The 27,279-nt window shown below is 43.3% G+C and overlaps 2 protein-coding genes across 8 annotated transcripts in view; both read left to right on the top strand.

The window, feature by feature from the left end:
- The first annotated feature begins 7,863 nt into the window (after nucleotides 1–7,863).
- Nucleotides 7,864–10,041, top strand: ccr12a (chemokine (C-C motif) receptor 12a). 2 transcript variants are annotated; one of them, XM_029830484.1, is made up of 2 exons: nucleotides 7,864–8,114; nucleotides 8,333–10,041. In XM_029830484.1, exon 2 carries the CDS (start codon nucleotides 8,380–8,382, stop codon nucleotides 9,460–9,462), a length of 1,083 nt encoding a protein of 360 aa, XP_029686344.1. In that variant the 5' UTR covers nucleotides 7,864–8,114; nucleotides 8,333–8,379; the 3' UTR covers nucleotides 9,463–10,041. The 2 variants fall into 2 exon arrangements, with proteins under 2 accessions (XP_029686344.1, XP_003975539.1); XM_003975490.3 differs by having other exon boundaries at nucleotides 8,366–10,040.
- Nucleotides 10,042–10,212: 171 nt separating this feature from the next.
- Nucleotides 10,213–27,279, top strand: part of rnf31 (ring finger protein 31) — a 43,568-nt gene continuing 26,501 nt past the window's right edge. For 3 of the 6 annotated variants that reach the window (XM_029830468.1, XM_029830467.1, XM_029830466.1), the window contains exons 1-8: nucleotides 10,213–10,527; nucleotides 11,036–11,234; nucleotides 14,157–14,303; nucleotides 14,827–14,982; nucleotides 23,689–23,745; nucleotides 24,064–24,262; nucleotides 24,911–25,079; nucleotides 26,846–26,973. In XM_029830468.1, the coding sequence (XP_029686328.1) occupies nucleotides 10,337–10,527; nucleotides 11,036–11,234; nucleotides 14,157–14,303; nucleotides 14,827–14,982; nucleotides 23,689–23,745; nucleotides 24,064–24,262; nucleotides 24,911–25,079; nucleotides 26,846–26,973 (1,246 nt within the window). In that variant the 5' untranslated portion in view covers nucleotides 10,213–10,336. Of the gene's footprint in view, nucleotides 10,528–10,586; nucleotides 10,710–11,035; nucleotides 11,235–11,849; nucleotides 11,873–14,156; nucleotides 14,304–14,826; nucleotides 14,983–15,619; nucleotides 15,692–23,688; nucleotides 23,746–24,063; nucleotides 24,263–24,910; nucleotides 25,080–26,845; nucleotides 26,974–27,279 lie in introns of those variants that run through there. The other 3 variants (XM_029830469.1, XM_029830470.1, XM_011616368.2) reach the window with 3 other exon arrangements.

Here is a 27,279-nt window from a genome sequence, read left to right as displayed (position 1 = left end):
ATAAATAAAGATGGAAGACATCAGGAAAAACGGTAAGTGCTATCTATAAATATGGGGCAGATATTGTATTCCTTTACTCACTTACTGATTATGTGCTCACTTACTGATTAATAAATAACTGATTTTGGAGAAGATATCAAATTACTTATGTCAATTATACTTTACACAGAGTTTTTAGTTGGGGGACGTTTTCATTTAAATAGTCATCTTGGACCATGAGTCTGCAGACATCATTTTATCTCATTTCAGCAGAATAACCAGTTAGTAATTTGAGAATAACCACGATCAGAATACATAGTTAGTCAAGTATGTTTGACAATGTAGTATATGGAGTCATTAACTTCATATTACTGAGGTGACCACTTTGCCAGCCACTTAAACATCATGACCAAAGACAGGTCAAGTTTTTTTATATGTACATCCTGTTTCGTATGAGGCTGCACAGCCACAGACCAGTCAGGGTGTAAACGCTGACCTTCTTGCATCGAAAGCACAAACAATGAACATCAGGAACATCAGGACAGGACCGTGAAGCAAGGAAGAGGATGATCTGGCGTGACGAGTCTTATTTTCATTTGCATTGGGTGAATGGCTTAGTGCTAGTGTGTCACTTACATGGGGAACACATGGCACCATGGCATTATGTGAAGGAGGCAAGCCTGCAGAGTTAGTGTGATGCGTTAGAATCCATATTTTTGTTCTTCTGAGAAATCTTGGGTCCTGCCATCCATGTAGAGGCCACACGTACCTATCTAAGGACTGTTACAGCTCATGTTCACCCTGTCATGGTAATGATAACACCGTGATAACACGGCTGTAACTTCTTTCAGCAGGGTAATATGGTGTTCAATAGGCCTCCAAATTATCTAGATCTAAATCCAATAGAATCTTTCTGGAACATATTGGATAAGCAATTTTGTTCACTGGAGGGCCCACCTCATAATTTACAGGACTTATGATCTATATTGCCAGATACCACGACACACTATTAGGACTATAGGAGAGTTCCAGCCTTAATGGGTTAGGGCTGTTTGCCAGCAAAAGAAGGACCAACTGAATATTAGACAGGTAATATCAGCACAAGTCTACAGGATGGTGACTTAGTTGAGGAAATCTCCTTTTTGTTTCTGTGGGGTTTTTTTTTTAATAAAAATTTTATGTTATGCTGTAAAAACCGTACATATATATATAGATTGTGAGAATTCTTCTCTGTCATTTTTTTCAGAGAGTTTTGAGTTGATACATCAAATACATTTTAAATTGAGGAGCTCCAAGTGAGTGCTTGCAGTGGTGATGGTGGTGGTTCTAATGAGATAGACAACATTACAAACACTACCTAATCAAGTTGATGTACCCAAGTTTAATGATGTCTCAGGGACAAGCAGAAACACAGATGAGCCAAAGCCACACATACTGTGTCTGAATCAGTCACTAGGACAAAACAGTTTTAGGTGTCATACACACAAAAGGAGGACCATAGCATAGCATGGTAGCACTTTTGAGATTTTCTGCTACTCAAATATGGTGCACATCCTCTCACAGTCCTTAAAAACCTGATTTGGCAGAAATCATAATATAAACGACCTGGCCTGGCAATGAACTCAGGTGTCATTCGGATGCACACAGTTCAGCAGAGAGCAGAAGAATCTACATTTTCTCCTCTGAGCTGCCAGCCCATATTTTTCACTCTTGTTAAAGCTATTTTCCAAATAATTGGCATTATCCACTCTAATATCATAATATCACCCAACTGACACTCTGTGTGGTAGTGCTCCTCACTCACACACACACACACACACACACACACACACACACACACGCACACACACACACACACACACACACACACAAATGCCTCTAGTATGGAAAAGTAAATTTCTGACCCCTGGCTTGCAATATCGCCTTTTTATGACATCAACTGAGGAACAAACATGGTCTCTGTGGGAAGTTAATTACTTGTTACAGCCAGGGTCTAATAAAAAGATGGAAAGATATGGCGTGACACCTGAAGCCATTATCCAACACCCGCACACACCCACACACTAGAGTTGTAGGAACACACAAGATAAAGGAACACAGACATATGCGCTGCATGAGAGTAAATGAAATTACTGTGTGTTTAGTCAGTGGCCAGGAGGTCTCTGTCACCTCTGCAATAACACCAATCTAGAGGTGTCAACTGACTTAAGTTAAAAAGTACACACATCCACAGAGCTGATGGTTGCACATTTAATTAGGTCCACCTATCAACACAGAATTAGGGCCAGGGATTTAATTTCCCTAATAGCGTTTAGATGTCAGCGCTTCAAAGCTTTGTTACTGTAAAGAAGGTGAAAACTGGTGCTGCTGAATCAGTGTCTGCATGTCCTGAGAATCAGGAGCTAATTGACTGAAAAATGAACTAGTTAAAAATTGCAGAGATGTCAAGAGCTTGTTAAATATATCAGCAGACTGTTAGAACTTTTGACTATTATGCAACAAAAAAAACTTGTAAATTACCAAGGATCTTAACTGTAATATCATTATCTACTTTTTGATTGATTATTTAACCATTAAAATTAAAGTCTGGTAAATGCTATGTTAGACCTCAAAGTTATAGGTAAAAATAGCACTGGATGTGTGCCTGCTTAATAAACACTTTTAAAATGAATTGTTCTTTGATAAGGCATCCATAACTAACCCATAACCAACAACCTCATTCTTCCCTATTTAGAACAGTCTGTCTGCCCATTCTGGAGGACGAACAGTGTGTTTGGATTTTCTCACCATTTCTTGAGAGTCCCCCGCACCCCCACTCCTACCCCCCTCAATATTTACTCATCAGCTAAGATGTCATTCTTCTCCCCAACAGAACACTAGAACAAGCTTTATAGTTCTGTGGTTTATTAACAACACCATTACATTAGAGCCTGGCTGAGAGAATCACGAAGAAGACTTAAAGCAGAACTAAGTTTAAGTGGTTGGATAGTTGCTGGGCATAGCATAACTGCTCCATGAGCCTCAGCCATAATTAATTAAAATTATTTCTAGGCTAGACATTAGCCAAAGCCTAGGTGTCTACCGGTTGTTACATTTTATGGCTCTGTTCTACACTGATTGTTTAGGATGGGTTCATCACAAGCTGCTCTCATTATGAACTGTAGGGTCTGGCAGCAGGGCGCTGTGCAGCTGTGGTTGTGGTTGTGCTCTCTGTTGAAGTCGCGCAAAATCTTTTTGTCTTTTCCACATTGAGGCCAGATGGCTCACCTCATCTATGTAGCTGGACCCATGGTGGTCATGGATGAGACCAGCACTCTAGCGATGTCTGCAAACTAGATGAAAAGGTTGGTGCTGTGATTTGATCTGCAATTGTGTCGTACGCTGAAAAGCAGAGAGCTGGGCACACATCCATGGAGGCCCTCCCACATTCAGGGTGATAGCGCTCGATGTGTCGCTGCCAATGCATCCTGGTCTCCTGGTCAGAAAGTTCAGCAGCTAATTGGAGCTGATTCAGTTGAATGCTGAAGTAAAGTCTACAAACAGCATCCTTTGGAGTACCATCCACACTTACTTTCCCTTTATTGTTCAGACTGTTGAGAACTGAGTGGAGGCCTGTTGACAGCTGCATCATAATGAGCTGTTGGCTCATTATTGAAAAAAAGGGGAGGAGGGGGCATCCAAGGCTAAAAGGTAGTTAATAAAGGAGGATGGAGAAGCAATACTGCTTTTGCAATAAATTAGCACGTTGTTACGGGATTTTCCAACACAAGGCGACCTGCCCTTGTTTGGCATTGGCAATATTGTCATAAATAACTGTCCCGCACAGTCCCCGAAATCTGATGGAAAATCTTCGTTGAGCAGCTCCAATATCTTGCGATCTTGCTATCATGCTGCTATCATCAACAAAAAATGTGCACCATATCACTATAAAAGCTGTATATGAACAATGTTTACCTGTAGAGAGGCTGTCCACTGACAAAAATCAGGTACACCAATGTCATCAAGGAATTAGCAGGACAATGTGGCATGCCTTTCATATTGCATACGAGGCGAGGTGAGCCGCATATTTTCCAGGTTGCTTGCAGGGTAAAAATGGAGCAAAATACTGCGACAACCCTTTCACAGTGTCAAAATGTGCAGCGTGAAATGTGCGTGCTGGAATGATGCCAGACCTGCCAAAGAACCCTCTAAGATCAAAAACTGGTTTTGCACCTAATGTCACCAGCATCACCAAGATGAGAAGTGGGCTACAGCAGTAAGATATTCTCCTGTAACAACAAGCTCAGTAAACTGGCTCCATGCAATAGGGATGTACAGAAGGGCCTCGTTACAGCTACGATAAGAAAACAGGGTTCACAAAGGCATTGCTAGTACCAGTAACATCAGGGTAGCTATGGAAAATGACAATAGAAACCAAACAAAAGCCAGCAAGTTAATGTCCTGTTGCCCCTTTTGCTCTGCATAAGCCCAAACCTCTTCATTCATGGCAGTGCTTTTAATACTGTTTGTTTAAAAGAGGACAAAGCCCACCAACATGGAGGGATAAAATATGCACTCTAAAAGGGGAGTCTTCTTTCAGCTTTTCTCTTCAAGGGAACTACAGTGACTTTTCATGTCCCTCTGTCCTCTGCATCATCTTCTCTATATCAATACTAATATTTTTATGTTATGATCTAAATATTGGGAGGTGGCAGCGCAGTCTCGGGAACTGGGCTGAGAAGTGCAGGGTGAGTGGAGGGTTCTCGGTTCGAGCCCCAGTGCAGATAAAACATGGAAGGTGTTCTGGTAGTAGGGAAAGGTGCCAGAACACATTCAGAGCAGTGCAGAGGTACCCTTGAGCAAGGTACCGGACCTACAAATGCTCATATAGGGCCTGTGATGAACTGGAGACTCATCCAGGGGTGGACCTGCCTTCACCCATATATGTACCCTCCCCGTGAACCTGAAAGGGATAAAGTGGTCAAGAAAATGAGGTAAGATCTTAATGTTATGAAGTTCTTATTGTGCCTACATAAATGCAGTTGGATGGTGAGAGAATAATTCCTGAAATTTAAAGTTTGGAAGGGAATAATTTATAAGTGGTAATACACAATAACAAAAAAGTTACAAAACAGAAAGGCCTTTATTGCCATCCAGCGTTCAAAAGCAAAACTACTTGTACAGCAGGTTTTAATATTGATCTTTATTGACCCCTTAAAATGTAAAGCTGAAAATGTGTTCTAAAGAACTCAAAAGTGGTAGATTTAAGTTAATGATGGGTTGTGGTTGTGGTTCATCAGAGTGTTGAACATTGCTAAGTCTCACATTTAAAGATACTAGATACAATTACAAATATACAAAGATAAATATACAAATTTTAACATATTGCTCATACAAAGACACTATTATTTCATAATACTAAGCCATTAAAGTGCAAAAATCACCAGACTTTCGCAAATATAAAATGTAAGCCACAAGGCAAGGTACAACCTGTATTTCAGTCTCATGTGCAACACTGTCATCCTGTGGCCAAATGAAAAAGCTGCCCTCATCTGGAGACTGGGAGGGGCTATATTAAACATAACTAACAGCAAATAGTAAATATGACCAGTTATAGCCTGCTGCATTACTCCTCATTATTTAAAGCAACACATTACATAGAGGCAAAGCAATGTTATCAATACCCACAAAACACGTGAGTATACACCATCTATCAAACTGAAAAGGCTCCAAGTTGGGTGCATTTTTAAGCAGTCAGAGGGATATGCATTGCCATCACGCACACAAGCGCGCGCGCGCACACACACACACACACACACACACACACACACACACACACACACTAGAGAAGAACTGTATAACAACTGTATAACAGGCAAAAACTCAGGCATGGGAGGAGTTCGGTGAGTCTATGGAGGAAGACTTTCGGTCGGCACCAAGAAGATTCTGGCAAACTGTTCGGCGCCTTAGGGGCAGCAGGCAACTTGCTCACACTGTGCTAGGTGTGCGTGGGGAGATGCTGATGTCTCCTGGGATAATTATCCGGCGGTGGAAGGAATACTTCCAGGAGCTCCTCAATCCTCCAACACGTATCCACAAGGAGGAACAGAGTCAGGAGACCAGGAGGTGGACCATCCAATTTCCAGAGCAGAAGTTGCCAAGGTAGTGAAACAGCTGCCTGTTGCGGATGAGATCCGCCCAGGGTATCTTAAGGCTCTGGATGTTGTAGGGCTGTCCTGGTTGACACACCTCTGCAACATTGCGTGGGCAGCGCCCCTGGACTGGCAGACCTGGGTGGTGGTCCCTATTTTTCAGAGTGGGGACCAGAGGTGTGTTCCAACTATAGGGGGATCACACTTCTCAGCCTCCCTGGGAAAGTCTAAAGCGAGGGTGGTGGAAAAGAGGATTAAATCGATAGTCAAACCTCTGATCGAGGAGGAACAATGCGGGTTTCGCCCCGGTCGTGGAACCACGGAACAGCTCTTTACCCTTGCTGGGGTGCTTGAGGGGAGTTGGGAGTTAGCCCAACAAGTCCACATGTGCTTTGTAGACTTTGTGGCCTATGACCGGGTCATCACTTCGATGGGGTGGATGGTCCCCTGATGAGGGCCATCCAGTCCCTATACCGAAGGAGCAGGAACTTGGTCCGGATAGCCGGTTGTAAGTCAGACTCGTTCCCAGTGAGGGTTGGACTCCGCCAGGGCTGCCCCTTGTCACCGGTTCTGTTCATAACTTTTATGGACAGAATTTCTAGGTGCAGCCGGGGAGTGGAGGGTGTCGAGTTCGGTGGGCGGGAGCTTTTTGCGGATGACGTGGTTCTTCTGGCGACATCGAACAGGGACCTCCAACATATGCTGGGGCGGTTTGCAACCGAGTGTGAAGCGGCAGGAATGCGGATCGGCACCTCCAAGTCAGAGGCCATGGTCCTCGCTCGGAAGAAGGTAGAGTGCCTTTTTCGGGTTGGGGAGGAAGTCCTGCCTCAGGTGGAGGAGTTCAAGTATCTCGGGATCACTAGAAGTGATGAGGAGGCCTTGTGGTCGGCCCAGGACTAGGTGGAGGGATTACATCTCTCGCCTGACTTTGGAGTGGCTGGGGGTCCCCCCGGAGGCACTGATGAAAGTGGCCGGGAAGAGGGCTGTCTGGGCATCCCTCCTGAAGCTGCTTCCCCCTCGACCTGGATGCGGATATGCGGGAGAACACGAGACGAGACAAGCAGCATTAAATATTTTAAAAGACAAAACTACATATCAAGTAAATCCTCACAGAAAATAAATAAAAAGCCATTAAAAGAGTAGAATTTGAATCGTGAAATAAATTTCTTAAAAGAATCCAGCTGCAGTCTCATTCTAAACAATATGTCAAATCTGAAAGTATCGAGGAAAAGCCTTTTGCGGAACTTCATTTGCAAAAGTCAGCATATATTTAATAGTGGAAGTCTGGCATGCTGCATGTAACAGGGACAGTTTGTTACGCTCGAGAGGACTGGCGGTCAAGTGTGGCGGAACCCCAAAGAAGGCAGACAGATACGGGAATTAAAAGTAAACTCAGACGGTTTTAATGAAGCAAAAAGACAGGAGGGAAGAACTAAATGAGGAGAGAGGCCGTGATGCGGCAGACGAACCAAGTCCGAGATCCAAGGGCGAGAGTCCGTGGGGGAGTCCAAGTGTCCAGAGGCCAGGAGAAATCCGTTCGAGGAAGGGGAAGAGGAAGAGGTCAGAGGAAGAGGGGCTAGGAAGGTTGCAGAGGAGCCGGGGGAGACGCTGGAGAAGGCTGGGAGTCGCTGGAAGACGCAGGGAGACACAGGGAGACGCTGGGGGTCGCTGGGGAGCCTGGAGAGATGCTGGGTCGACGGGAAGTGTTGCCAAAACATCAGTTAGATCAAGCCCTGGCCTGAGTGCAGAGGGGCCTTTTATGGGTGCAGAGTCGTTTGGGCGGATTGGGTGCAGTTGAAGGAGAGGGCCCAGGTGGTGGTGGTTGAGCTGATTGCCCAGGAGGAGGTGGGGCCAGAGTAGGAGTCACAACACAGTTTCTGGTAAAGTCTGACTCGTTGCTTGTTTTAGGACAGCCCACGAGAAGTTAAAGACATCAAATCCTCTGCAGTCAGTCACTGTGTCCCTTGGCTCCTGCGTTCTCCTCTGCCTTACAAATCTGTGCTGGTGAGTTCAGTTAAATCTCTCATTGCAGCATTTCTAATGCAATTTAATGTTCATTTATACACTGTGTAATACCCAACCATTGGCTCAAAAAACTCTGAGGTGACTTTTACTGCTTTGCACAATGTACAACAAAATTATTTGCAATCCCTTTAGTGCAGGAAAAATAAAAACAGGCATTCCGTAATTTTTATATGTTGGACATTTTTACTTTTTATCAGCAATCTATAATCTATACCATCCCTGTACTGCAGGACAAACTTCAGTGATGAACTTTGAAGATGACCAGTATTCAGATTTCTTGGACCTCCTCAATGCCACTGCAAATGTCACCGACCTGAGCTATGTGTTCACCGGTTCAGTCAAACTCTGTACAAGGGAGGCTGTTCACACTTTTGGTGCAAGAATCATCCCAGTTTTCTATTATGTCAACTTCCTCCTGAGTTACCTTGGCAATGGGCTTGTCCTCTTCATCATCTACAAGTACGAAAAGCTCAACACAGTGACAAACATCTTCATCCTGAATTTGGTCCTCTCCAACATTCTATTCGCCTCAAGCCTCCCCTTCTTGGCAATCTATCATCAGTCTGAATGGATTTTTGGGATGGTACTATGCAAGCTGGTAAGCAGTGCTTACTTGATTGGATTCTACAGCTCCATCCTTTTCCTCACCCTCATGACATTTGACCGATACCTTGCAGTGGTACATGCCATAGCAGCTGCTAACTGCAGGAAAAGTATATATGCTATCACTGCAACAGTGGCAGTCTGGGTTATCAGCGTCTTCGCAAGTATGAAAGAGTTAGTTCTCCGAAATGTGTGGAAGAGTCCGACCACTGGGCTGGTATGTAAAGAGTCAGGATATGTTGAAAGCACCATGAGAGTGTGGCGTCTGGTCAGTTATTATCAGCAATTCTTTGGTTTCTTCCTTCTTCCTCTTTTCACGCTGATGTACTGCTACATCACCATCACTATTCGCATCCTCTCCACCCGCATGAGGGAGAAGTGTCGTACCATCAAACTCATCTTCATCATTATTTTCACCTTTTTCATTTGTTGGACCCCCTACAACATTGTCATCTTCCTCCACGCCATACAAGATTCCAGCGCTAAAGAGGATGAATTCTGTTCAGAGAGCTTGGGCTATGCACTGTATATCAGCCAAAACATCGCCTATTCTTACTGCTGCATTAGTCCTGTGTTTTATACTTTTGTGGGAAAGAAGTTCCAGAGTCACTTCAGGAGGCTCATAGCAAAGAAAATCCCCTGTCTGCAGAGAGGCATGGGCTTCAGCACCCAGAGCACCAAAACAACATCTCAGAGGACACCACATTCCATTTATGAATACTAGAATACATGTATTCTTTCCACACGTTTCATTTAAGAATCAGAATTAAACCTATCTGCTCAAATTTACCTTTTGGCGATAACATTTAGTGTAAATTAATGCCAGAATAGCTTTCCCCACTCTCTAACTTTATTTTCTTCCCTTTTTCAGTTCTCCATATTGTGCTTGAAAAACGTACCATTTCCTCTTTGTAGTACAACATCTTGAGGAATTTCCTGTTACTGAAGCACATTTTGCATTTTGTCTTTAGTCTATGCGTTACTCACGTAGGAATATGCTGAATTGCAACTTTTTTTCATAAATGACGTACATGTTTGACTCAGTATTATTGCCAAATATCTCCAACTGTGAACATGGGGAGAACCAAACAAGCTGCCTCTAATTATCATCTTGGCATATTTAGGTCATCCGAGTGGATACATTTTTTTTAACAAGCAAAGCTATTTTTTTAAAAAATATATACAGTATGCTGGAGTGCGTTGGAAAACACAGTTGTAACGCTGAAATTCAGTTTTTAAAATACAGTTTTTTTCTTGTAACCATAATTTGCTGAATAAATAAATACACTCAAGATGTGCGTATCTTTCCATTGCATACACTGAAGGCAGACTATACGTCTGCCTTCAATGAAAGCATTATTAGTGCGTGCATACGTTTGCGTGCGTGCGTGATAGGCTAAACATTGCTGTCTATATTATACTGGTTGAAGACTTATTTTCTTCGTTTTATACAGCTGTGTAACATTTTCTATCCAATAGTGACTGAATAAATGTAAATGACATTCTGTGAAAACAACGTTCAAAGATGAACAAAGGAAATAAGAGAGCCGCTCGGAGTGACGTCATTGACGCTGCTGCGTCCATGTTTGCATGGGTCTATGTCAGACACGATATTCAGCAACAGTCAACGATTTTACTCCATTGATAGAAGAAACCAGGTGCAAATTTCTACAGATGTAGCACCGTCGGTGGCTTTACCTAAATATACCTGTGGGTGGTTGTTGCGACACTGTTGCGGTTTTTGTGGGCGAAACACACAGGGGAACCGCTCTGGATCACGGCTGCAGAGGTAAGGAAGAATCGCAGCGCATAAACTACTGTATGTGTGTGTGTGTGTGTGTGTGTGTGTGTGTGTGTGTGTGTGTGTGTGTGTGTCACTGGCCATCTAACCTGCTGCAAACCGACTAGCGATGCTAATTGATGCTTCGTTAAAGGAAAATTCAAGCTAGACTTAATTTCTGAACGTGAAAGGTATTTATTTAAAATCCAAGGCATTTGATGCGTTTAAACGTTACATTGACACAACGACGTAAGAATGGAACATACTCCCCTTTGTGCTTTGTTTTGTTTTTATAAATGTTTTATAACCTAATGAAAATTGCAGCATATTGCGTATACTGTATAGTAAATGTAAACAGCACCTCAGCTATTACATCTGGCCTGCATCCGGAGTAACAAGAAAGACAAGCTAACTACAGAGAATTCACATTGCATCTGGGAAATAAATGAAACAGTGTTTTGTACCACTATGTACCATGGCCATTGTTGTAATTTTTATTGTCTAACCATATTTCCAGAATGCCATCATTGTCAGAGTTGCTGCAGGAGGTGCGGAGTCAGGCCGAAGTGTGTTTGTACTCTGGTGGCAGGGTAGCAGAAGTGTGGGCTGCGGTGATGGATATGGCTAATCTACCCCTGCCACCATGCTCTAAATATCACCACATTGCTGCAGAGACTATGGTCATGAGAAACAGTTCTGGCAGCAACAGAAAAGAGGTAAGAGAGATGTCCCTCTCAACAGAAGGGTTACAATAGGAAGCAGCAGATGTATTTGCTGTCTACACCTGTAGCTAAAGGGAACCCCTCTGTTATACATGTTATAACAATATGAGCAGCTGTGCCTGATGGGTAGTGGCTGCAGCAGAGATAAGGTTGCTGGTGTGCAAAAGCTGAACTCTAAATGACCCCTGAGTCTGCGTCTTCGTTACATGAATGTACATGATTGGTCATTTCTCATGAGGAGAAGCCTTGGGGTTAGACTGCCACCAGTGTATGAATGCGAGTAGGAATGTGTAAGTACAGTCTTGGAATGTAGAGAACATCGAAGGATAAAAACAATTATTCCTTAAAAAATGGGGTTTGTTGTCAAGCCTACCCCAGTGTCCTTCAGTCTAAGTGCAAGCTCAAATGCTGAGCAACTGTTGCTTCTACTATGATGTCTGTGTAAATTCTCAGTCATCCAGGTCATTGTATCCAAGGTAGTTTTCTCTGTCAACTGGACTGGGTTTCTTCTCTTGAAGACGTTTCGCCTTCTATCCTCTAACCTCCAAACTCCAATATCACGAATGAGGAAAAAAGAGCCATTGCATCCTTAGCCAAGGACAAGAACATCACCATCTTACCAGCTGACAAAGGTAGGTGCACGGTCTTACTCAATACCACTGACTATGACACCAAAATACTCAGTCTCCTGACAGACACCGCTACATATGAGAAACTCAAGCGAGACCCCACCAGCTCATACAAGAAGAAGGTGGTAGACTTACTACAGAAACTGGAAAAGGATAAAGCCATTGACAGACCACAATACTACCGTCTATATCCAGGAGAAACCATCCCTTGCATATATGGATTGCCCAAGATCCACAAACCAGGGACCCCTCTCAGACCCATAGTAAGCAGCATCAATTCTGTAACATACAACATTTCCAAATACTTGGCCTCCATCTTGTCCCCCATGGTTGGCAACACCCCACACCACATCAAAAACTCCCAAGACTTTGCTCAAAAAGTCAGTGGACTCACACTACTTCCAGAAGAGACTATGGTATCCTATGATGTCACGTCACTCTTCACGTGCATCCCCACCGCCACCGCCAGCGCCATAGACACCATCCACAAGCACCTTCTATTGGACAAGAATCTTACAGAAAGAACAACCTTAACACCGGCCCAAATCTGCACCATGCTGGACCTGTGTTTGAACACCACCTATTTCCAGTACAGAGAAGGCTTCTACAGGCAGAAACATGGCTGTGCCATGGGCTCACCAGTATCCCCCATAGTTGCCAACCTATACATGGAGAAGGTGGAATCCCAGGCCCTGACATCCTTCACAGGAACTGCGCCAAGCCACTGGTTCAGGTATGTGGATGACACCTGGGTCAAAATTCGAACACAAGAATTGGAAGCGTTCTCCGATCACCTCAACAAAACAGACGAGCATGTAAAATTCACCCGGGAAGATGTAAAAGGAAACAGTCTGGCCTTTCTGGACTGCGCAGTCAAGATCACTGAGGACAGAAATCTCACCATCGAAGTCTACAGAAAACCTACACATACCGACCAGTACCTTCAGTTTGACTCTCACTACCCACTGGAACACAAGCTGGGAGTGATCAGAACTCTTCAACACCGGGCCAGAGAAATACCCACCACATCCCAAGGCAGAAAGAAGGAACAGGACCACATTAAGACAGCCCTCAAAACATGTGGCTACCCAGACTGGGCCTTCACCAAAACCTCAAGAAAGCCAGACCCCAGCAAAGGAGAGGAGGAGAGAAACAAACGCTGCAGCGTTTCCATCCCCTACCTGTCTGGAGTCTCGGAGAAGTTTAGGAGGATCCTCCAGAAACACGACATACCGGTTCAGTTCAAACCCAGCAACACTCTCAGACAGAGGTTAGTACACCCGAAGGACAAGACACCAAGACACAAACAAAGTAATGTTGTTTATGCTGTACAGTGCCAGGAGAAATGCAAGGAACTGTACATTGGGGAAACCAAACAACCTCTCCACAGAAGAATGGCACAACACAGATGCGCCACCTCTTCGGGTCAAGATTCAGCAGTCCACTTACACCTAAAGGAGAGTGGGCACTCCTTCGAGGACAACCAAGTAAGAATACTGGCCAGAGAAGACCGCTGGTTTGAAAGGGGGGTCAAGGAAGCTATCCATGTTAAATTGGAAAAACCATCCTTAAACAGAGGTGGTGGCCTGAGGCACTTCCTATCACCCACATACAATGCAGTCCTCCACTCCTTCCAACAGCAAAACAAACATTCACACCATTCCAGGAGACCCAGTGACTCATCACCATGTGATCCAGCAGACAAAGGGGAGACACCTTAACAGAAACTAGGTGAACGACCCGACCAACGACCCTGCTAACGACTCTCAGGTGACCACCCAGATCATTAGCATGCAAATGGTCCACGGGGGCTATATATTTTCAAGCTCTCTCCCCAGCGAGTTCAGAACTGAAGAAGCCTTCTGGATAGAAGGCGAAACGTCTTCAAGAGAAGAAACCTAGTCCAGTTGACAGAGAAAACTACCTTGGACTTCTACTATGATATTATCCAAGGTAAGTTTTCTTTGTCAACTGGACTGTTTTTCTTCTCTTGAAGATGTTTCGCCTTCTATCCAGAAGGCTTCTTCTGAAGAAGGTGTTGGCTTCTGAAACATCTTCAAGAGAAGAAAAACAGTCCAGTTGACACAGTAAACTTACCTTGGATAACTATGACCTGGATGATTGAGAATCGACACAGACATACTGTGATATTGCAAATTAATAAGCAGCATTCCTAATAAATACATCTCTACAACCCTGTTTTTAGCAACCAAAAGAATAAATAATATCAGACACCTTCAAATGTAAATAAATGTGGATGAATGCTGTTCTCCCTGCTTTTATTCAGACATTGAGGTCTCTGCAAAGGTTGTCGACAGCATTGAACATTCTGGAAAAGTATGGCTGCAATTTGACAAATCCCAACAGGCCAAAGTATTGGAGGATGGTAAAACACAACAATCCAGTATTCAGGGCCACTGTTGATGCCATACAGGTAAAAATACACCGCACATACCACAACGCATATGATGTAAACCATGTAGTTGTAACAGTCCCAACAGTCATGGCTGTTGGGAAATTGAAAACCAAAAGAATGGCCAATAACAGGTTTGCAGATACCTTTATACCATCATTATCTAGAATTGCTGTAAACTTTCTTTTTTATAGTTTGTTGCTGTATTTTTCATGAATAAATTAACTATTTCTGTCACAAGGCCCAGATGCAGATGTTCTAGTTTATGCACATGTATTCTATACCTATATTTTTTCTTTTATGAGTGCCTTTAGTCTTAATCCCTGATTTTTGACTTAGTGCTTCTGGGGTTTCAAACAATCTTTTCCAATTTGATGCAGCTAAAAGTTAAATTTTTCAGAATTTGACTGCTAAGTTTGATCATAAAAACACTTTAAATGATGGTTCACATTCTCTAGTTGTTTGTGGCTTAAAAGGCAACTCAACGTTTGGCCAATGTGTTTGAGTATAGATGACGTGTTCTTTTTTTCCTGTACATTTCTAGGGGGGGAGAAATGTGCTCTGTCTTTATGGTTACTCCAATCAGCAACCAGATGGACTCAGCTTCCCCGATGATGTCATAGATCCTGATGTGGGCCGGGTTGCCGCAGTAACACTAGAAGTGATGAGCCTCAGAATGGAACTGGAAATGCTTATTAAGGTCTGAGCTCCCAATGAGGCAGTGTTGATTATGACTATTATAGTGATAATGGTGCCAGACACTGTAAGAGAGTGAATCTTTGTTATGGCTTGGTTGTGAAGTCCACAACAAAAAAGGAAGACACGCTGCCCGGTTTAACCATTTATTTTCTAAAACAAAAGAAAACACCCAATGAAGGAGTATGCAGGTGAGAATGAAAATCAGTTTTGCTAAAAGATGTGCAAAATCGAGGGGTGTTATCTGATTTAGGAACTAACAGACAAGGGGAGTCCCCTTTAGAAGTTTCCACAATCCCATTGTCCAGCATATAGTGGATTTCCTCATAAAGAAATCTACGCTTCCGTACACTTGGACTCTATAAAAATGTTGTCTGATGGGTTTTGCATCATCAACTCTAATAAATGAGTTTGAGTGGGGATATCGCCAAGAAGAACACAAGACTTCTCAATCAGATCGATTAGTTGAGCTTGTTTAGCCAAGTCAAGATGTCCCAACGACACATTCTGTAATGTGTCGTAATGTGTAATGTGTAAGTTCTGTAATGACTCAGAATTCTTGAACCGACCAAACAGCATTGCCTCATTGGGACCCAACAGGTCCTCCTCCCCAGTTCTGCTCCAATCTGGGGAAGCCCAGACGTGATCACACATGCAGGACTTGCACCTGGTGTACCTGCCTCCTGGCCGCCGCCATCCTCAGCACAAAAGAAGTATGGTTTTAACAAATTTACATGGCAAAGCTGTTTTCCTGTTCTTCGCCCTGGAGTCACTATGGTGTAATTTTGGTCTGACAGCTTCTTCATAACAGTATGTGGGCTAGAATACCTTGCTTTCAAAGGAGAGACAATGACAGGTAGCAAAATCAATACCTGATCCTCAGACAAAAATGTGCGTATTTCAGTCTGTCGATCATAGAGGGTTTTGTTGCAAATCTGCTTCGTAACTTTGGACCTTGAAATCAATCAATCAATCAATCAATCAATCAATCAATCAATCAATCAATCAATCTTTATTTATATAGCATCTGTTACAATCAAAATTGTTTCTAGGCGCTTTACAGGATCCCAGGGCCTGACCCTAACAAGCAACAGTGGCAAGGAAAAACTCCCATTTAACAGGAAGAAACCTTGAGCAGGATCAGGCTCGTATAGGGGGACCCTCCTGCTGATGGTCGGCTGGGTAGAGAGAGAGGAGAAGGGAGAGGACAGGTAGAGGAGAGAATAAGTAGAACATACAGAAACACATTATATTAATTAAAATAAGCTGTCGGTAGAGTCGAGTTGAGTGGGTCAGTGGGGTCGGAGGTCAGTAGGTCAGCATGCAGCTCTGAAGGCGGCGATACCTGTAGATGACTACAGAGGGGGGGCAGAAAAACTAAATTGTTAACCTAATAATTAGATGACCCCCTAAGTATAATCATTTGTCTGTCTAGGATAGTAACAGGGACTACAGAAATAGTGATAATAAGCTTTTTCAAAAAGGTAGGTTTTAAGTCTAATCTTAAAAGTAGAGATGAGTCAGCCTCCCGTACCTGGACAGGGAGCTGGTTCCACAGCAGGGGGGCCTGGTAGCTAAATGCTAGGCCCCCCATTCTACCCCTAGAGACTCTGGGGACAACAAGTAGACCAGCATTCTGAGAGCGGAGCGGTCTATTGGGCTGGTAAGGTGTCACTAGCTCCTCTAGGTAGGATGGAGCTAGGCCTCTGAGGACCTTGTTGGTCAGAAGAATTTTAAAAATGATTCTAAATTTAATGGGAAGCCAATGAAGAGATGCCAATACAGGAGTTATGTGATCTCTTTTGTCAATACCTGTCAGAACTCTAGCTGCGGCATTTTGGATCACCTGGAGGCTTCTTAAAGAGTTATTTGGACACCCTGATAATAAAGAATTACAATAGTCCAGCCTGGAAGTAACAAATGCATGGACTAACTTTTCAGCATCATACAGCGTTAGTAGCTTCTTGATCTTTGTGATGTTCCTCAAATGAAAAAAAGACACTTCTAGAGACTAATTTAATGTGTGACTTGAAGGAGAGATTTTGATCAAAAGTTACTCCAAGATTCCTCACAGAGAGACTAGATGCTTAGGAGATACCATCTAGAGCAGAGGTGGGAAAATCCAGTCCTCGAGGGTTGAATTCAAGCTGGGATTTGCATCCTACCAGGCAGGAAATGCTTTCACCAAGGTAAATGAAACCCCAGGTGAACGTGTTTACCTGTAGGACAGAAAGTCTGGCTTGGATACGGCCCTCAATGCCCACCCTTGATCTACAGTGATGGACCCTTAACCCCCTTGGATGGCCAGGGCATTGCTTTCTTTAAGCCTAACCCTTAAAGCAAAAAGTGCAAAGACTGGAAAGGAAGTGGCATTCTTGTAAAATAGACAGCTATCATGTAGCCTGAAAAGACTGTCTATTAGTTTACAAAAAGGCCCTCTGTCAGGCTAGAACAGCTTATTTTTCTTCTTTAATTGAGAAAAATAAGAGCAAACCCAGGTTTCTTTTCAGCACTGTGGCCAAATTAACTAAGAGTCACAGTGTTTTAGATCCATGTATCCCTTCTTCCCTTAGTGGTGAAGACTTCATGAGCTTCTTCACTGATAAAGTTCTAGCTATCAGAGAGAAAGCTAACCAGGCCATCCCAACAACTGGACTATCACCAGCTGTGCTGACTCGGAACATACAGGTTCTCCAATGAGCCCTTAACCTCCTTCAGCCCTATATATTTTTCAGAGGCGCCTTCGCTAATTCAGAAATCCAAGACCACCACGTGTCTTTTAGATCCCATCCCAACACACCTGTTGAAGGATGTTTTACCATTGATAGGCGGTTCTATCCTGGACCAGATCAATGGTTCTTTAGTGACAGGTTATGTACTCCGGTCCTACAAGGTGGCAGTGATTAAGCCGTTGCTTAAAAAAACATCACTGGATCCTGATATACTGTATGAGCATATTATAGGCCAATCTCCAACCTTCCTTTTATCTCTAAAATTCTTGAGAAGGTGGAGGTGACTCAGTTACTGGAACACCCGCAGAGGAACAGCCTGTTTGAGATGTTTCAGTCAGGCTTTAGAGCTGATCACAGCACATAAACGGCACTTCTTAAAGTTACTAATGATCTTCTCATAGCTTCAGATCATGGACTGGTCTCTATGCTGGTTCTGCTGGATCTCAGTGCTGCTTTTGATACAGTTGATCACAGAATCCTGTTACATGGATTGGAACATGTGATTGGGATTAAAGGGACAGCACTAGACTGGTTTAGATCATATTTATCTGATAGATACCAGTTTGCTCATGTCCATGGTGTTCCCTCCTCATACAGTAGGGTTAGCTATGGAGTTCCTCAAGATTCTGTACTTGGACCAATCCTCTTCACCTTGTATATGCTTCCCTTAGGGAACATTATTCGGCAGCATGGGATACATTTTCATCGTTATGCTGATGACACTCATCTTTATTTATCCATGAAACCAGGGGAGACAGAGAAGTTAGTGAAGCTTCAGACCTGTCTTAAAGACATAAAGTCCTGGATGTCTTCAAATTTCCTCCTCCTTAACCCAGGAAAAACTGAGGTCATGGTGTTTGGTCCTGAACCTCTCAGGGATAGATTAGATCATATGATCACTCTAGATGGTATCTCATTAACATCTAGTCTCTCTGTGAGGAATCTAGGAGTAACTTTTGATCAAAATCTCTCCTTCAACTCACACATTAAATTAGTCTCTAGAAGTGCCTTTTTTCACCTGAGGAACATCACAAAGATTAGGAAGCTACTGAGGCGGCATGATGCTGAAAAGTTAATTCATGCTTTTGTTACTTCTAGGCTGGACTATTGTAATTCTTTATTATCAGGGTGTCCAAACAACTCTTTAAGAAGCCTCCAGTTGATCCAAAATGCTGCAGCCAGAGTTCTGACAGGTATTGACAAAAGAGATCACATAACTCCTGTAATGGCGTCGCTTCATTGGCTGCCCGTTAAATTTAGAATAATTTTTAAAACCCTTCTTTTGACCTACAAGGTCCTCAGAGGCCTAGCTCCATCCTACCTGAAGGAGCTAGTGATACCTTACCAGCCCAATAGACCACTCCGCTCTCAGAATGCTGGTCTACTTGTGGTTCCCAGAGTTTCTAGGGGTAGAATGGGGGGGTGAGCATTTAGCTACCATGCCCCCTGCTATGGAACCAGCTTCCTATCCAGGTACGAGAGACTGACTCCATCGCTACTTTTAAGATCAGACTTAAAACCTACCTCTTTAAAAAAGCTTATTGTTATTAATTCTGTCATTGCAGTTATTATCCTAGACAGACAAATTATCATACTTTGGGGGTTGACCTCTTAGTTATGCTGCTATAGGCTGAGGCTGCTGGGGGCCAGAAACATGATCACCTGACAGGCCTCTGTCACCCCACTGGGTCATGGTCTCCTCTCCTCTCCTCTCCTCTCCTCTCCTCTCCTCTCCTCTCCTCTCCTCTCCTCTCCTCTCCTCTCCTCTCCTCTCTCTTTACCCAGCCGGCCATCAGCAGGAGGGTCCCCCTACATGAGCCTGGTCCTGCTCAAGGTTTCTTCCTGTTAAAGGGGAGTTTTTCCTTGCCACTGTTGCTTGTCTGGGGTTAGGCCCTGGGATTCTGGAAAGTGCCTTGAAACAATTTTGATTGTATAAGACGCTATATAAATAAAGATTGATTTGATTTGATTTGATTTAAACCTATCCCTGAGAGGTTCAGGTCCAAACACCATGACCTCAGTTTTTCCTGAATTAAGGAGAAGGAAATTTGAAGACATCCAAGATTTTATGTCTTTAAGACAAGTCTGAAGCTTCTCTAACTGTTCTGTCTCCTCTGGTTTCATGGATAGATATAACTGAATGTCATCAGCATAGCAATGAAAATTTATTCCATGCTGCCGAATAATGTTTCCTAAGGGAAGCATGTACAAGGTGAAAAGGATTGGTCCAAGTACAGAACCTTGTGGAACTCCATGGCTAACCCTACTGTATGAAGAGGGAACGCCATGGACATGTGCAAACTGGCATCTATCTGATAAATACGAGTCTAGTGCTGCCCCATTACTCCCAGTCACATGTCCCAGTCACATGTTCCACTCTGTAATGTGATCAACTGTATCAAAAGCTGCACTGAGGTCCAGCAGAACCAGCATAGAAACCAGTCCATCAGAAGCTATAAGAAGATCATTAGTAACTTTAATAAGTGCTGATTCTGTGCCATGGTGAGCTCTAAAGCCTGACTGAAACATCTCAAACAGACTGTTTCTCTGGTGCTCCAGTAACTGAGTCACCTCCACCTTCTCAAGAATTTTAGAGATAAAAGGAAGGTTGGATATCGGCCTATAATTTAGGGTTAGACATCAGGATCCAGTGATGTTTTTTTAAGCAACGGCTTAATCACTGCCACCTTGTAGGACCGGGGTACATGACCTGTCACTAAAGAACAATTGATCTGGTCCAGGATAGATCTGCCTATCAATGGTAAAACATCCTTCAACAAGTTTGTTGGGATGGGATCTAAAAGACACGTGGTGGACTTGGATTTCTGAATTAGCGAAGACACCTCAGAAAAATATATAAGAGTGAAGGAAGTTCCCACAGTCAGCACATCTGGTGATGGTCCAGTTGTTGGGATGGCCTGGTTAGCTTTTTCTCTGATAGCTAGAACTTTATCAGTGAAGAAGCTCATGAAGTCTTCACCATTAAGGGAAGAAGGGATACGTGGATCTAACACTGTGATTCTTGGTTAATTTGTCCACAGTGCTAAAAAGAAACCTGGGGTTATTCTTGTTTTCTTCAAATTAAAGAAGAAAAATAAGCTGTTCTAGCCTTAAGGAGGGCCTTTTTGTAAACTACCAGACAGTCTTTCCAGGCTACATGATAGCTGTCTATTTTACAAGAGTACCACTTCCTTCCTAGTCTTCGCACTTTCTGCTTGTTGGTCCTAATGTGTGAATTATACCAGGGGGCACACCTCTGATTTACTATTTTCTTTTTCATGGGGGCAAGAGAATCAAGCGTGATTCTCAGTGAGGCTGCGGCACCTTCAGCAATAGAGTCAACCTCTGCAGGGCTAAGATTATGATGATTGATCCCTGGGGAAACACACGGTGGTCCTGGGATCAGCACAGGGATCACTTCATAGAAGCATAGAAGAATCCTTAATCATAAATGTAAAAGTGATCAAAGAATAATCTGACAGGAGTGGGTTCTGAGGGAACACTGACACATGTTGTACCTCAACACCGTAAGTCAGAACTAGATCAAGAAACGACCAGAGAATCCGTGAGCTTCAGTAAAAAGTTTATTTAACACAATTGTGGGCCTTTTTACAATACGAGAGAAACATTCTCTGTCTGTCAACAGGTAAAAAGCACACCGGGCCTTTTTGGGCGTTTGATTTATATATCCAGCAGAAAAGTTAGCAACAGTGGTCAGATGGTCCCCCTCCTGGGCTACCACCTTATCGTGGTGGAGGGGTTTGCATGTCCCAATGATCCTAGGAGCTCCGTTGTCTGGGGCTTTATGCCCCTGGTAGGGCCACCCATGGCAAACAGGTCCTTGGTGAAGGATCAGACAAAGCGTAGCCCAGGACCCCCTAATGACGAGTAACAATATTGGTTCCAAGATTCCCTTGCCCGGATGTGGGTCACCGGGGCCCCCTCCTGGACCCAGACCTGGGGGCGGGGTACATTGGCGAGCGCCTGGTGGCCGGACCTCTGCCCATGGAGTCCGGCCGGGCACAGCCCGAAGAGGCAACATGGGGCCCCCTTCCCATGGGCTCACCACCTGCAGGAGGGGCCAAGGGGGTCGGGTGCATTGTGTGTTGGGTGGCGGCCCGAAGGCAGAGACCTTGGCAGTCTGATCCCCGACTGCAGAAACTGGCTCTAGGGACAGGGAATGTCACCTCTCTAATGGGAAAGGAGCCGGAGCTTGTGCGTGAGGTTGAGAAGTTCCGACTAGATATAGTCGGCCTCACCTCGACGCATAGCAAGGGCTCTGGAACCAGTCTTCTCGAGAGGGGTTGGACTCTCTACCACTCTGGAGTTGCCGATGGTGAGAGGCGATGGGCAGGAGTGGCAAATCTTGTTGCTCCCCAGCTCAGTGCCTGTATATTGGAGTTTACCCCGGTGGATGAGAGGGTAGCCTCCCTTTGCCTTTGGGTGGGGGGACGGATCCTGACTGTTGTTTGTGCCTATGGCCCAAACAGCAGTTCAGCGTATCCACCCTTTTTGGAGCCTTTAGAGGGAGTGCTGGAGAGTGCTCCTTCTGGGGGCTCCCTCGTCCTCCTGGGTGACTTCAATGCTCACGTTGGCAACGACAGTCTGACCTGGAGAGGTGTGATTGGGAAGAACGGCCCCCCTGATCTGAAACTGAGTGGTGTTTTGTTGTTGGACTTCTGTGCTCGTCTCAGATTGTCCATAACAAACACCTTGTTTGGGCATAAAGGCGTCCACACGTGCACTTGGCATGAGGACACCTTTGGCCACAGATCGATGATTGACTTTGTGGTCGTGTCATTGGATTTGCAGCCGCATGTTCTGGACACCTGGGTAAAGAGAGGGGCAGAGCTGTCAACTGATCACCACCTGGTGGTGAGTTGGCTCCAATGGTGGGGAAGGATGCCAGACAGACCCGGCAGACCCAAACGTATTGTGAGGCTCTGTTGGGAATGCCTTTCTCACTTGTGCACCAATAAATTTTTTCACTAACTCATCTATTTTACACACTGCAAGAACTTCAAATAGGAGACCAAAACAAAATGGAATGTGCTACTCCCTTGTATGCATGTGCAAGACACTCCTGCTGGAGGTTCCCCCTATCCGCTTACCCAAAATACTGACTAAATGCTCCTCCCTAGTCTTCATGAGGCTTGGCACCGGAAAACCAGCAACCACTCTGCAACCATGGGCATGCTCCTGAGCAAACAGTAGGGAAATGGGGAAAGGGAAGTTCTAACCGCCCTACCCCAACACTACAAATTCCCCCAGGTGTAACCTAAGAGAGGAAACACCTTCAAACCTAGCTGGGGATCTTCAACAGGGACCACGCACATACAAAAAACAGCCACAGGCAGAGCCACATTTACCCTTTGTTTGGCTTCCCCAATCATAGAAAATGACATGTACGTACCTGCTCTAAATGGCAAACACCACGTGTCCCTCATAGTACCAACACAATCAACTACAATGTCCTATGGACGAGGCAACACACTTTGTTATGGCCTGTTCATGAAGTCCACAACCAAAGAAGAAGACACGCTGCCCGGTTTAACCATTTGCTTTCTAAAACAAAAGAAAACACCCAACGAAGGAGTATGGCAGGTGAGAATGAAAGTCAGTGGTGTGAGCAAGTGCCTGAATGAAGAGAGGGAAGGTGTGAGGCATGTTGTAAGTGCAAAACCCAATAATTCACAAAGAGGCAAAGCTGCTGAGAACATGAGGAGTTGCAGAGATAGGGAAAAGCCCCAGAATGCTGGATCAGACGGAGCTTTATAACCTGTAAATCACTGGGCAGGTGCTCAGATTAGGTTAGCTCCACCCTGCTGGAAACCTGCAATGACAGACAGCACACAGCAAGACACCACAGCTCAGGGTGTGTCACAATCATCACCTTTAATGATGTTAAGCCACTTCAGTTAAATATTTTGTGCATAAGTTACATTTGAGTTAAAATAAAATTCATTCCTTTATTTTAGGAAGCTCACCCCCATCCGGAGTTCTACGAAAGAATTATTCCCACACTGAGACACAAGGTTGAGTCATTTTGTTCGTTTCATATTTCTGCCGTCTGTTTGAAATCCAACCATTTAGAAAAGAGCTGTTCTGCTGTGTAAACTGCTCTAAATTACTGAAATGACATTACTGAAATTAAATTAATTCTCTCTGTAATTGACTTTTCAGATTAGATAAGCACATATCAATAAGGAGTAATGATAAAGCACTATACTGAACTCCCATCTAAACATTCCATTGTAGATGATATTTATTGGACTGAATGAATTGTCTGTTGGATGTTTTGAGCTGCTGTATCAACAGGCTGCACCAACATTCATCCCCGTCTCTCCAAATAGGACGTGGGTCTGAACACTGAGGCTGTGGTTTACCAGTCATCATCCACATCATCTCATTCAAAGGGTCAGACGAAGTCGCTGGCATTACCCCACCTTCACCGCTCCACCAGGGAGAGTAGCCATGGCCACTGTTTGTTGTCCAATCAGAGAAATCTGAGGTCAACACAAGTGTTTTCTACCTCTTCTAACAAGCATCCAGGTGAGAGAACACATTTGTGCAAGGATATGTTCAGTAACACATGCAATAACCATAACCGAAACAAACGATGGGAAATTTCCTTTAACACATGTACGGTAATATCTTCTTAATGTCATTTCGTGTCAATACACAGCCCTTTATGTATATTTTATTTTAAAGGACATTGGGCTTGTTCAATTTTGTTATAAATAATACATTTCTTAGTTAAATGAACCAGGCTTGTTTTATACCTGTAAATAAGACATACTGGTTGATACTAAAATGAGAAATAGCATATGAGCTATTTGTGAACATTTATAAGCATTTGTTGTCTACATTTTTTTGTACTATTACGATAAGCTTTTATGTTAAAAAAGCGCATTTCTACATATTATGACTAAATTACTGATATTTGGTGGCTGTTTCAAGTTGTGTTTTTATTTCTTTGGACATTTGAAAGTGAAAATTGGAAGCCTTTTTTTAAAACTTTTTTTTTGTCAATGCCTTTTAGTTTGCAAATATTACTCATCTCCAAGGTCAAAAGACATTTAATTTATACCTGTTTTTCAGAATGAAACAGAAGAGAGAAGCATTTTAATAGAGCGCAGATTCATCCAATTACAGGCCGAACAGTTAACAAAACCCACACCGTAATTGTCTCTTTTTCAGACAACTGCAGCATCTGTGAGATCTTTCGCATCTCTGCCCATTGCCTCACTTGCCTCCAGGGATTCTGCTCAGAATGTGACAGACTGTATCACTCCTACCCTGACAGGGCCAACCACCGCCGAACAACTGTCACATCAAAATCCTCCTCCCAGAGGAAGAACAGTAACAAGTGAGAGTCCAAAAGAATATGATTACAAGGGGGCATGTAAAATAAAAGTGAACATTGTTTGTACTACACTGAAAGGATGAAATGATATTCTGACACAATAAAAAGCAAGATGTCAAGTTTTACTCACCGATAATACGATATAATCAAGTTTTTTCCAAAGTCAAAATCAGATGAGCCATCAGCATATATCTCAGTGTATTTTTGACAGAAATAATGGCATTTATTAAGCCAACTACCTTTTTTCAATCAGAAAATGATCTTTTAGCAGGAAATAGTACAAATCATTTAGCCATTAAAAAATTGGGATCATCATTTTCCGTTGCCATACCATGATGGCATCGCGTGGTTGTTTGAATATTGACCTCCAAGCAGGAATTTTCTGGACTTCTGATGTCTCTTTATGTGCATTTACCTGTTTTTTCCTCTGTGGCACTGAAGGCAGCAATGAGAATTATAAGGAAGCTGAACTAGAAGCTGTTCACTTCAGATTCCCAATATTTTAAAATTGTACAGAAAAGGCCTGTATGAGACCAAGTGTTGGAAAAAAAAACTTGAAAAATATGATTTCTGTCTCTAACATCACTACAGTAGAGAGGGGATGGGAGAAGGATCAAGAGAAGACAGAGGCGGGGAGGACAGGACAAAACTCTGACCACACTGAAAAATAAATATATACTTTGATAGACTCAACCCAATAATGAGCAATTTCAAATCTCTGTGGGGGGTTGCTGAAAACTTCTCAGCTGTCTTCTCCCTGCAGTGTCAGCCAAACTCTGTAGTTGCATCAGAAGAACTTGTTGTCTGTAACAGTCATGAAGAAACTACCTGAATCAGGTTAGAAATTGTGGAAAAATATCATCCATTTCACAAACCTTTAGCTACGCTACTGCACACATTTTTGGTTCAGATTTTTACGATGATACTTAAATCTGTTCTGAACAACAGTGACATTGATTATCTAATTTCAAATCATCGAATTTCAGGAAGTCTCTGAACAGCTGTGCTTATCCTCAAAGAATGAAACAATGCAACGACATTGTCATACCATATATATTAGCAGGTACAGCAGAAAAAATCATTTTCATTTTTAAAGAATTAAAAAAAAACACAACCTCCCTGTTCATTTCAACCTTGCTAACACCCTCAGACAGAGACTGGTCCACCCTCAGGACAAAACACCCCGACATAAACAGAGTAACGTGGTTTAGTCTATCCAGTGCAGTGAAGAATGTATAGATCTGTTTATTGGTGAGACTAAACAGCCCCTGCACACATGGCCGAACACAGGAGACAACTCAGGACAGAATTCAGCTGTCCATTTACACCTTAAAGACAAGGGACACTCATTTGAAGACCGCACTGTTCATGTTTTGACCAGAGAAGAAAGACGGTTTGAAAGAGGAGTAAAAGAAGGCATCTTGGTTAAACTGGAAAACTCTTCACTGAACAGAGGAGAAGGCTTATGGATCAACACCAGTTTCCAGCCATTTACAATGTTGTCCTGGAGGGTCCCTCCCCAGAAAGTTTTACAACCCAACATTACATGATGATCCACCCATTTTCATAATGCAAAGTAACAATTGCATTTAGTAAACCAGCACAGTATAGAACTCTCGGATTTCTACCAGTTAATTTAGAACTGAAGAAGCTTCTTCAATAAGAGGGAAAATGTATTTAAAAACACTAACAGTTGAATTTTCTGAAGCTACGAGTCTGTCTTGTCCATGATATCACTTTATTTACTGTTTCTTCTTTCTCTTTTGCAGTTCCTCCACCTGGTGTTGCCTTCACTGTCTAAAAGTCAACTCTCTACAGGATGTGCTGTGTGAGGAGTGTGAGCTCCCTCGCATTGATTCATTCAACACTAAAGCTGATGAATCTCAACCTAAACCGGGTTTGTCAGATACCATTGTCATTCTGCACTCCTTACCTTAAAGTCTCTGCATTTTCACCTTGATTTAAAAATCAGCTCAAATTTTATTAAGCTATTAGACCATGGATTCCTAATCCCACTGTAAAGATGGAGGAGTTGGTTTTTTCATGTGTCAAAATTGACAATATCTCCTTTTTCATTTCACTTATTTACCAGTTTTTACCAGTTTTTTTGCTTGATTGATTGATTGGTTGATTGGTTGATTCCAGTTGTATTGTGTTTGTCCCGGGTGTGCTAAATAATGGACATCTTCACATTTCCAACTTC

This window comes from Takifugu rubripes, chromosome 22, assembly GCF_901000725.2.
Source record: "Takifugu rubripes chromosome 22, fTakRub1.2, whole genome shotgun sequence".
NCBI classification, from domain to species: Eukaryota; Metazoa; Chordata; class Actinopteri; order Tetraodontiformes; family Tetraodontidae; genus Takifugu; species Takifugu rubripes.
The sequence above is the reverse complement of the archived record's forward strand: the minus strand, read 5'-3'. Positions and strand labels throughout refer to the sequence as shown.

Coding starts and splice junctions, on each gene's coding strand:
- ccr12a (XM_029830484.1), top strand. CDS start 8,380: ATGAACTTTGAAGATGACCAGTATTCAGATTTCTTGGACCTCCTCAAT.